This window comes from Bufo gargarizans, chromosome 5 (genome assembly GCF_014858855.1).
Source record: "Bufo gargarizans isolate SCDJY-AF-19 chromosome 5, ASM1485885v1, whole genome shotgun sequence".
Classification (NCBI taxonomy): domain Eukaryota; kingdom Metazoa; phylum Chordata; class Amphibia; order Anura; family Bufonidae; genus Bufo; species Bufo gargarizans.
Window position 1 is genome coordinate 112,418,841 of NC_058084.1, and position 11,871 is coordinate 112,430,711.

The window sequence follows — 11,871 nt, forward strand, 5'->3', positions numbered from 1 at the left end:
TTTTGCTGTCCGCTTGACGAAACTGAGCCAAACTGATCTGTCCTGACACACAATGTAAGTCAACGGGGACGGATCTGTTTTCTCTGACACAATAGGGCACAATAAAAATCTTGGCTATGTTACAGATAATACGTTACAGATCATGACCAATGCATGCGGTTGCCTTATTTTAACGGATCAGTTTTTTTCAGATCCATGACGGATCCGCCCAAAACGCTAGTGTGAAAGTAGCCTAACATTGCTCCCCTCCTTCCAGGATAGGGTTAATAAGCCCCTGGGAGGGGTCTGGAGTGAAGGCACAGCAGGATATTATAGCCAAGCGATAAAGTACAGGGAAGGTACACTATATTGGATTGGACTTTTTAACTTGTCCATAATAGACTCCAGGCCGGCCGCACCATTTAGTAATACTCCAGTTATTGTACTACGATGTAAAATTGTGTGTTTTAAAGCAAAAAATGTTACAGTTTTGTAAGATGAAAGTGCCAATCTGTGCTCTGTGAAATGTAGCGTTCATTATGTGACTTGTTATATGTAGGGTTGGCCATAGACATGAGATGGAAACGGGCCACCATACGGACTCCCTGTTGGCTACCCACCAGGTATAGCTGGCAGCATGAGGCCTCATGCTCAAGAGAAGTCTCTGGGGGCCCTAATACAACTCGGGGGAGCTGTCATAAGCCTATATATATATTTTTTTTTTTTTGGGGCTGTCTGTGTCTGTGCAGAGATTTGTTCTTTTGGGTTCTGTATGTTTTAAGCAGAAAAAAAATCCCCAATATGCTTCCCCCCAGGATTTTATTTTGACACCCCTGCTGAACTCTCTAACAAGGAGTCTGGAGCGCTGCTTCCCCTCCCTGCTGAGCGCAGCAGTGAAGACGGCCCCATTCATTTCAGTAGAAAGGAGCAGACGGTCTGTAAATGCAATGTGTTTTCTTCAAACAGCGATCGGCGAGGGTGCCAGGAATCGGATAGGTCATTGATACAGGAAATGGGCCAACCCCTCATTCCCTGATTGTGATATAGCATATGAAAAAAAGTCAGGCCTACTATGAAAGAAAACTGTTACGATATATAATGTGTTTGTTATATTTTAGGGAAATCCCTTTCGAACTGCAGCGAATGGTACATGGAGGTCAAGTCCGCTTAGACATGGAAGACCATCAAGACCAAGAATATCTTAAACCAAGGCAAAAATTCAAGGCCTTTAGTGGTGAGGGCAAAAAACTTGGAAGGTATAAAAGTAATTTATTTCACTTCAGATGTTGATACAGTTTATTGTATTTGCTCGTATTGACTTTTAGCGATAAACTAAGCTTTATTGGTATAAGGCATACCAAAGGTAGACGCAGAACTGACGTTCATTGCAAACATGAATCCGAAACCGAAGATAAGCTTCCGAGCATTCCTCCCTAAGTTGGGTTCAAACATACAGTATGCAAAGACTAATAGGTAAAAACTTCCCTGTGTCACACAAGTCAGGTAGGTAGTCATGGGCACTTCACCACCACTGATGGGGCCTATATATTACGAATAGTCATGTTCATATACATTTTAAGAGCCGGAGCTCACTCCTTTTTTATCCCAGTAGCAGATTTTTCGGCACCTTGGATACTTTGCTTGTGGCATTTACCTACTCCGGCTATATGTCCCATCATGCCCTGCACTGTGGAAATACTGCAGGACCGGCCAGACTGAACCCTTCCTTTTTATTGCCCCAGTAGTACCTTAGCTCATACTAAAACTCTTCAGCAAGTGTTTTAAACTTGCTGATGGTATAATATCTGGGTGCTGTTTTCTGTATTATCAGTCCATGGCAGCGTAACAGACAAAAAAAACTGTATTTTTCTAGTATATACCTGTTTATTTTATGCAGTACCTTCATTTAGTGTTTTTAAAGAGGTTGTCTCATCTCGCTGTTGCTAAGCCGAGATGGGACTAAGCGTCGGGAAACAGCGGAGCAGGCTCCCATTGCATTGCAGAGCACCGTTCCTCTCCACTGTTTCCCGGCCACCTGGTGGTCGGCGTTTAGTCACTTCTTGCCTTAGTACTGGTGAGATGGAGCAACTGAAGTGCAAGCTTTTACACTTCTGTAATGTGTTACTCCAGACTTTTCTTTCTTTCTTTTCATACTTTCATGCTTCCTTTCAGCTACTCTCCTAGTCCTGAGATCAATGCCCTGACAGCATATGACATCACTGCCCTGACAGCATATGACATCACTGCCCTGACAGCATATGACATCACTGCCCTGACAGAATATGGGATTACTGCCCTGACAGCATATGACATCACTGCCCTGACAGAATATGGGATCACTGCCCTGACAGCATATGACATCACTGCCCTGACAGAATATGGTATCACTGCCCTGACGGCATATGACATCACTGCCCTGACAGAATATAGGATCATTGTTATGACAGCATATGACATCACTGCCCTGACAGCATATGACATCACTGCCCTGACAGCATATGACATCACTGCCCTGACAGCATATGACATCACTGTTATGACATCACTGCGATTTTATCAAAGCTTACGTGAAAGGCCAATCAGTGATGTCAGTAGGTTTGATGCAATTGTAGTCCTGCGTGCAAAATAGGATTTTTTAAAATTAAGATACTTGCATTAAAACTAGATGTAAAAAGGCATTGCTTCTAGGGAAGAAAACAGTGCCCTACAGAGACAGCATACAGCTCCATAATACATTGCTAGCGTATCAGTGGCCTACAGAGGCAGCATACAGCTCCATAATACATCGCTAGCGTATCAGTGCCCTACAGAGGCAGCATACAGCTCCATAATACATCGCTAGCGTATCAGTGCCCTACAGAGGCAGCATACAGCTCCATAATACATTGCTAGCGTATCAGTGCCCTACAGAGACAGCATACAGCTCCATAATACATTGCTAGCGTATCAGTGGCCTACAGAGGCAGCATACAGCTCCATAATACATCGCTAGCGTATCAGTGCCCTACAGAGGCAACATACAGCTCCATAATACATCGCTAGCGTATCAGTGGCCTACAGAGACAGCATACAGCTCCATAATACATAGCTAGCGTATCAGTGGCCTACAGAGGCAGCATACAGCTCCATAATACATCGCTAGCGTATCAGTGCCCTACAGAGGCAGCATACAGCTCCATAATACATCGCTAGCGTATCAGTGGCCTACAGAGGCAGCATACAGCTCCATAATACATCGCTAGCGTATCAGTGCCCTACAGAGGCAGCATACAGCTCCATAATACATCGCTAGCGTATCAGTGCCCTACAGAGGCAGCATACAGCTCCATAATACATCGCTAGCGTATCAGTGCCCTACACAGGCAGCATACAGCTCCATAATACATCGCTGGCGTATCAGTGGCCTACAGAGACAACATACAGCTCCATAATACATCGCTAGCGTATCAGTGGCCTACAGAGACAACATACAGCTCCATAATACATAGCTAGCGTATCAGTGGCCTACAGAGGCAGCATACAGCTCCATAATACATCGCTAGCGTATCAGTGCCCTACAGAGGCAGCATACAGCTCCATAATACATCGCTAGCGTATCAGTGCCCTACAGAGACAACATACAGCTCCATAATACATCGCTAGCGTATCAGTGGCCTACAGAGGCAGCATACAGCTCCATAATACATCGCTAGCGTATCAGTGGCCTACAGAGGCAGCATACAGCTCCATAATACATCGCTGGCGTATCAGTGCCCTACAGAGGCAGCATACAGCTCCATAATACATCGCTAGCGTATCAGTGGCCTACAGAGGCAGCATACAGCTCCATAATACATCACTAGCGTATCATTGGCCTACAGAGGCAGCATACAGCTCCATAATACATCGCTAGCGTATCAGTGCCCTACAGAGGCAGCATACAGCTCCATAATACATCGCTAGCATATCAGTGGCCTACAGAGGCAGCATACAGCTCCATAATACATCGCTAGCGTATCAGTGGCCTACAGAGACAACATACAGCTCCATAATACATCACTAGCGTATCAGTGCCCTACAGAGGCAGCATACAGCTCCATAATACATCGCTAGCGTATCAGTGCCCTATAGAGGCAGCATACAGCTCCATAATACATCGCTAGCGTATCAGTGGCCTACAGAGGCAGCATACAGCTCCATAATACATCACTAGCGTATCAGTGCCCTACAGAGGCAGCATACAGCTCCATAATACATCGCTAGCGTATCAGTGCCCTACAGAGGCAGCATACAGCTCCATAATACATCGCTAGCGTATCAGTGGCCTACAGAGGCAGCATACAGCTCCATAATACATCGCTAGCGTATCAGTGGCCTACAGAGGCAGCATACAGCTCCATAATACATCGCTAGCGTATCAGTGCCCTACAGAGGCAGCATACAGCTCCATAATACATCGCTGGCGTATCAGTGCCCTACAGAGGCAGCATACAGCTCCATAATACATCGCTGGCGTATCAGTGGCCTACAGAGGCAGCATACAGCTCCATAATACATCGCTAGCGTATCAGTGGCCTACAGAGGCAACATACAGCTCCATAATACATCGCTAGCGTATCAGTGCCCTACAGAGACAACATACAGCTCCATAATACATCGCTAGCGTATCAGTGCCCTACAGAGGCAGCATACAGCTCCATAATACATCGCTAGCGTATCAGTGCCCTACAGAGGCAGCATACAGCTCCATAATACATCGCTAGCGTATCAGTGGCCTACAGAGGCAGCATACAGCTCCATAATACATCGCTAGCGTATCAGTGGCCTACAGAGGCAGCATACAGCTCCATAATACATCGCTAGCGTATCAGTGGCCTACAGAGGCAGCATACAGCTCCATAATACATCGCTAGCGTATCAGTGGCCTACAGAGACAGCATACAGCTCCATAATACATCGCTAGCGTATCAGTGGCCTACAGAGACAACATACAGCTCCATAATACATCGCTAGCGTATCAGTGGCCTACAGAGACAGCATACAGCTCCATAATACATCGCTAGCGTATCAGTGCCCTACAGAGGCAGCATACAGCTCCATAATACATCGCTAGCGTATCAGTGGCCTACAGAGGCAGCATACAGCTCCATAATACATCGCTAGCGTATCAGTGGCCTACAGAGACAGCATACAGCTCCATAATACATCGCTGGCGTATCAGTGCCCTACAGAGGCAGCATACAGCTCCATAATACATCGCTGGCGTATCAGTGGCCTACAGAGGCAGCATACAGCTCCATAATACATCGCTGGCGTATCAGTGGCCTACAGAGGCAGCATACAGCTCCATAATACATCGCTGGCGTATCAGTGGCCTACAGAGGCAGCATACAGCTCCATAATACATCGCTAGCGTATCAGTGGCCTACAGAGGCAGCATACAGCTCCATAATACATCGCTAGCGTATCAGTGGCCTACAGAGGCAGCATACAGCTCCATAATACATCGCTAGCGTATCAGTGGCCTACAGAGGCAGCATACAGCTCCATAATACATCGCTAGCGTATCAGTGGCCTACAGAGGCAGCATACAGCTCCATAATACATCGCTAGCTTATCAGTGGCCTACAGAGGCAGCATACAGCTCCATAATACATCGCTAGCGTATCAGTGGTCTACAGAGGCAGCATACAGCTCCATAATACATCGCTAGCGTATCAGTGGCCTACAGAGGCAGCATACAGCTCCATAATACATCGCTAGCGTATCAGTGGCCTACAGAGGCAGCATACAGCTCCATAATACATCGCTAGCGTATCAGTGGCCTACAGAGGCAGCATACAGCTCCATAATACATCGCTAGCGTATCAGTGGCCTACAGAGGCAGCATACAGCTCCATAATACATCGCTAGCGTATCAGTGCCCTACAGAGGCAGCATACAGCTCCATAATACATCGCTAGCGTATCAGTGGCCTACAGAGGCAGCATACAGCTCCATAATACATCGCTAGCGTATCAGTGGTCTACAGAGGCAGCATACAGCTCCATAATACATCGCTAGCGTATCAGTGCCCTACAGAGGCAGCATACAGCTCCATAATACATCGCTAGCGTATCAGTGGCCTCCCATTTCTGCCCCATGTACTTACATACATCACTGCTGACCACATGACAACTTTTGTTTGATTATATATATAATAATTTTTTTCTGCCATTCAGCTTGACTCCTGAAATAATCAGCACGCCATCATCCCCTGAAGAGGAACACAAGCCTTTTTTAAATGCTGAGGTTGAACTGGATGAACATGTTGCAACAACGAAAATTCAGATTAGATTAGTTGATGGCAGTCGGCTCATCCAAAGATTCAACCTCAGTCACAGGTAATGGCAAAGCCCAGTGCATGTATTCAGTTATTGTCCATGTGGTGCCAACCCTTCCTGTGCACTGTAGAGCGGAGACCCGAGGATCCCACATGGTTCAGGCACCCCATGGAGTTCAGTATTGCAGCTTTGAGGTTAATGCATAGTGCACTGCGTGCGCTCGGGGAGTACACGGTAATGGCACATGCGCCAGATTTGCAGAGGGCTATTGGTGGGGTACTGTGGCTAGTGGACCACTTGACTCTAACGTAGAGCATCAACGCCCTGGTCATTCACATATGCACCATTTAAAAAAAAAAGAGTTGATTTTAATTGATTTTATATATTTTAATTAACCTGATTAAATGTAGGGACACGTTTGTAAAGATTTTCAGGTTATATAGCAAGGCATGATGGCGGTGTAGGGAGGTCAAACAGCCTAACAGGTTCCCTTTAAAATCATAAGTACATTTTTATATAATTTTTTTGTGAACGTGTCCCTAATGCCCTAATAATAGTTTTTGTAATTTTGTATTTTTATTATACTTTTGCCTTCCTAAAGCACACGTTTCGCTTTGCGCTTAAAATCCACTTCTCTGGACACCACTTACTGCGGCAAAGTGTATGGAGAACACGTTTTATGAATGGGACCGCAGCGCAGGGAGTACGGGCAGGAGCACACATGGCTGTTCCTGCCTCCCCCCACCCCCTGGCATAGCACATGGGTACTCTGTAACCATGTGCTATGGCAGTTAGCTGAGCGGTGCGGGCTCCTGCTTTTAACTTAGCAAAGCAGGCACAGGCAGGATCCCGCTCCATAGCACATGGTTCCGGAGTACCCATGTGCTGTGCCAGGAGTTAGTAAACCTGCACGGGCAAGAGCAGCAATACGCGCTTCTGCCCGTACTCGCCGCCCTGCGGACCCTATTCAGAAGATCAGTTCTCCATTCTAGGTGCACCGCTGAGCAGACAGCGCTGTACAGAGAAGTAGATTTTAAGGGCACAGCGATACGTGCGCTTTAGGTAGGCAAAAGTTAAAAAAATAATAATACAAAATACCGGTACATTAGGGACACATTCACAAAAAATTATACAAAAGTTTAGTTACCCTTTCAGTTATGTGTCAGTAATATCATGCATGATACAGATGGTAAAGCCCTATTGCATGCCATTACTGTCTCCTTGGCAAATCCATCAACATCTTGACCACGATAACTGTATACAAGATGCAGACTTTACGCCATTAGGCACCTCAATTATTTGTGCCTGCAATATACTCTATATAATAACTCTTCTTTTTGTTTCATTTCAGAATTTCGGATATACGTCATTTTATTATCCAGTCTCGCTCCGAGTTTGCACAGACTGATTTTGTCTTGGTGACCACATTTCCAAACGCAGAACTTACAGACGAAGACCAGACGCTAGAAGAAGCCGAAATACTCAACACTGTGATTCTTCAGAGAATGAAGTAACCGGGCCTCATGCTGGCCGTAGCCGAAGAAATATTTAAGTGCCATTTTCTCCCTTAAACCACTAGGATGTACATTTTATTGTGATCATGCACTTATCTCATAGCCATCAGTGTGGAGGCTGAGGTTTAGGTATTTTACAATGCTTTTTTTTTTTTCTAGGAGCTAATGATATAGTTTTTACACACCGTCCAATTTTACATTACCAAGCCTGATATGTAGATGGCAGGCGACTGAATTTTAGTGTTGCAGCAATGAATTGGAATCATGTATAGACTGTTTAGTTGCTGAGTGTTGATCATAGAGACCATGACTGCAGGTGGGAGATTCGTTACTTGCTTCCCATTTTTAGGACAGAGCCATAGTGGCATGGGTAAGGGCCACATTCTGCATTGTAAAGATTGAAATCTGCAGATTTTGGCCTCATGCACACGGCCGTTGTTTTGGTCCGCATCCAAGCCACAGTTTTGGCTGCTCGGGTGCAGACCCATTCACTTCAACGGGGCCGCAAAAGATGCGGACAGCACTCCGTGTGCTGTCCGCATCCGTTGCTCCTTTCCGTGGTGTGCAAAAAATCTATAACCTGTCCTATTCTTGTCCGCGTTTTGCGGAGAAGAATAGGCAGTTATATTAATGGCTGTCCTTGCCGTTCTGCAAATTGCGGATCGCACACGGACGCCATCCATGTTTTGCGGATCCGCGGTTTACGGTCCACAAAACACACAACGGTCGTGTGCATAAGGCCTTTTTTATAGGATGTGGATGAGATTTCATTGCTGGTACTATAAAAAAAAGTGCAGATTTGCTTTTTTGCGGCAAATCTGTAGCATTTACTCCTCACGTGGACATACCCTAAGGCTGATTTCAGACGAGCGAGTGTCACGTCCTGAACTTCCAGCACTGCCGGGATCGCATAGCATTATATTGATTTATGAGGCTATGTAACCCTTAGGCCCCTTTCACACGGGCGAGATTTCCACGCGGGTGCAATGCGTGAGGTGAACGCATTGCACCGGCACGGAATCCGAACCCATTAATTTCTATGAGGCTGTGCACATGAGCAGTGATTTTCACGCATCACTTGTGCGTTGCGTGAAAATCGCAGCATGCTCCTCTTTGTGCGTTGTTCACGTAACGCAGGCCCCATAGAAATGAATGGGGTTGCGTGAAAATCGCAAGCATCCGCAAGCAAGTGCGGAAGCGGTGCGATTTTCACGCACGGTTGCTAGGTGATGATCGGGATGGGGACCCGATCATTATTATTTTCCCATATAACATGGTTATAAGGGAAAATAATTGCATTCTGAATACAGAATGCAAAGTAAAATAGGGCTGGAAGGGTTAAAAAAATTTTTAACTCACCTTAATCCACTTGTTCGCGCAGCCGGCATCTCTTCTGTCTTCATCTGTAAGGAATAGGACCATTGATGACGTCACTACGTGGTGATAGATCATGTGAATTACTATGTGATGAGCGTAGTGACGTCATCAAAGGTCCTTTTCCTCACAGATGAAGACAGAAGAGATGCCGGCTGCGCGAACAAGTGGATTAAGGTGAGTTACATTTTATTTTATTTTTTTTAACCCCTCCAGCCTTATTTTACTATGCATTCTGTATTCAGAATGCAATTAATTTCCCTTATAACCATGTTATAGGGGGAAATAATACAATCTACACAACCTTGAACCCAAACCTGATCTTCTGTGAAGAAGTTCGGGTCTGGGTACCACAGTCAGTTTTTTATCACGCGCGTGCAAAACACATTGCACCCGCGCGATAAAAACTGAACAACGGAACACAATCGCAGTCAAAACTGAGTGTAATTGCGTATCTACTCGCGCGGGTTTGCCGCAATGCACCGGGACGCATCCGGACCTAATCCGGACACGCTCTTCTGCAAGGGGCCTTACAGTTCTGGAATGTATTGGATAACACTGACAGCATTATGTCGTTGTTATACAATGCATTCCAGACCTCTAAGGGTTACATAGCATCATATATCAATATAATGCTATGCGATCCTATCAGTGCTGGAAGTTCAGGACAGGAGCTGTGCTGCGAGTCCGGAGCGTGACACACTCTCGTCTGAAAGGGACCTAAGAGGTAGTCCTATAAGAGAGCAGTACATACGGTAATATGAGACTTAAAGAAATCTCATCCCCATGCTGCATGGAAAATATGCAGTGTAAATTGACCCGTTGTGCATATTTTAAATCCACAATGTGTTGGTTTATGCTGTGGATTTCACCACAGATTTCACCCTTTAAAATGCACAGGGAACAATCTGCAGCAAAATGTGTCACAAGTATATATTGATGATTAATTTGCTGCTGCAGATTTGCTACCAAATCTGTGGTAGATTTTTCCACCACAAATTACATCCCATGTGAACCCTAAAAGTGTGAATATCCCCAACTCTTCACCTGTGTCTTCTAGACTACAGTCAGAGGGACTGTGGTACGGTGTGCTCATTTTGCCTATGCAGATGACTGTGTTAGAAGAATTTTACTATTAGACTGAACTACGATGCTGCTACCATCTGACGTTTTGTGAATTTTACATTTTTGCCAGTCTGTCAGATTTCCAGTATTCTTGTTGTTAATACAGGAATCCTGATGGACCGCATTATAGGTTAAAGAGGTTATTCTGGAATTTGATACTGATCACCTAACATCAGGATAGTTAATTAATCCAGCCCTCGCTGGAACTCCTGGCCCCCTAATCGATCTCATATTGATGACCTATCCTGAGGATAGATCATCAGTATCAAATTCCTGGATAGGCCCTTTAAATATGTCTATTTGGATCTAAAGTTATCCTTATGCAAATAGATCCATAATAGCTAATCTATATTTATTTAAACAGAGCCTGGGGGTATGGAAATTTTTCCTACAATCAGGTCTAGCGGACTCCGATTGCAATAATAATCAGTACCTCTAAATGATCAAAATGTTTTCTTCAAGGAGATAGTACTACAAAAGGTGTCTCCATCAGTGTCTGAGGCATGATCCCAGAGATATCATGGGGAATAGCTATGATTTGTGCTGATCAGATTTCTCCAGTATGTACGATATATGTATGCAAGTATGTGTGTGTGTGTGTGTGTATATATATATTTATTTATATATATACTAGCTGAAGGACCCGGCTTTGGACAGGTATAATTCTTCTATTTCATTTAATGTTTGTGTGTCGTTAAAAGATATCGACAGTATCCACTATAACAGTGACATCTACAGTACCCCACCCCCTTAACAGTGATCTCCACAGCCCCCCACCCCTTAACACTGACGTCCCCACAGTGCCCCGTTTCCTTGAAATGGGACCTCCACAGCAGCCCACCCCGTTAACTTTGACCTTCACAGGAGCCTGCTCCATTAACAGTGAGTTCCACAGCACCCCACCCTCTTGACAGTGACCTCCACAGGGGCCCGCCCCCTTAACAGTGACCTCTACAGCACCCGCCCCTTAACACTGACTATAGCTTATAGTCCCCTTAACTGTGACCTCCTCCATTCCCAGCAACCTTTAACAGAGACCTCCACAGCGACTGCCCCTTTAACAGTGACTGCCACAGTACCCCATTCCCTTAACAGTGACCTCACAGTACCCCGCTGCCTTAACAGTGACCTCACAGTACCCCGCTGCCCCTTTAATAGTGGCCTCCACCACCCACCACCCCTTAACACTGACACAGTGCCCCGTCTCCTTAAAATGGGACCTCCACAGCAGCCCACCCCTTAACTTTGACCTTCACAGCAGCCTGCCCCTTTAACAGTGAGTGCCACAGCACCCCACCCTCTTGACAGTGACCTCCACAAAGGCCCGCCCCCATAACAGTGACCTTTACAGCACCCGCTCCTTAACATTGACCATAGGTTATAGTCCCCTTAATTGTGACCTCCACCATTCCCGGCCCGCTTAACAGAGACCTCCACAGCGACTGCCCCTTAAAAAAAAAGGAAGAGACCACTGTGGTACTCAGCAGAAGTGGCAAAAATCATTAAAAACAAAAAGATAGCAATTATAAAAATAAAAAAAGCGAGGATGACATGAAATTTATATTTCCAAGCAAGTT

At 45.5% G+C, this 11,871-nt stretch overlaps 1 protein-coding gene across 2 annotated transcripts in view; it reads left to right on the plus strand.

The window, feature by feature from the left end:
* The window catches only part of UBXN2B (UBX domain protein 2B), a 30,567-nt gene extending 22,279 nt beyond the window's left edge, over positions 1-8,288 (plus strand). For both annotated transcript variants that reach the window (XM_044295105.1, XM_044295104.1), the window contains 3 exons: positions 1,098-1,235; positions 6,180-6,341; positions 7,633-8,288. In XM_044295105.1, the coding sequence (XP_044151040.1) occupies positions 1,098-1,235; positions 6,180-6,341; positions 7,633-7,795 (463 nt within the window). In that variant the 3' untranslated portion in view covers positions 7,796-8,288. The remainder of the gene's footprint in view (positions 1-1,097; positions 1,236-6,179; positions 6,342-7,632) is intronic.
* Positions 8,289-11,871: the final 3,583 nt, after the last annotated feature.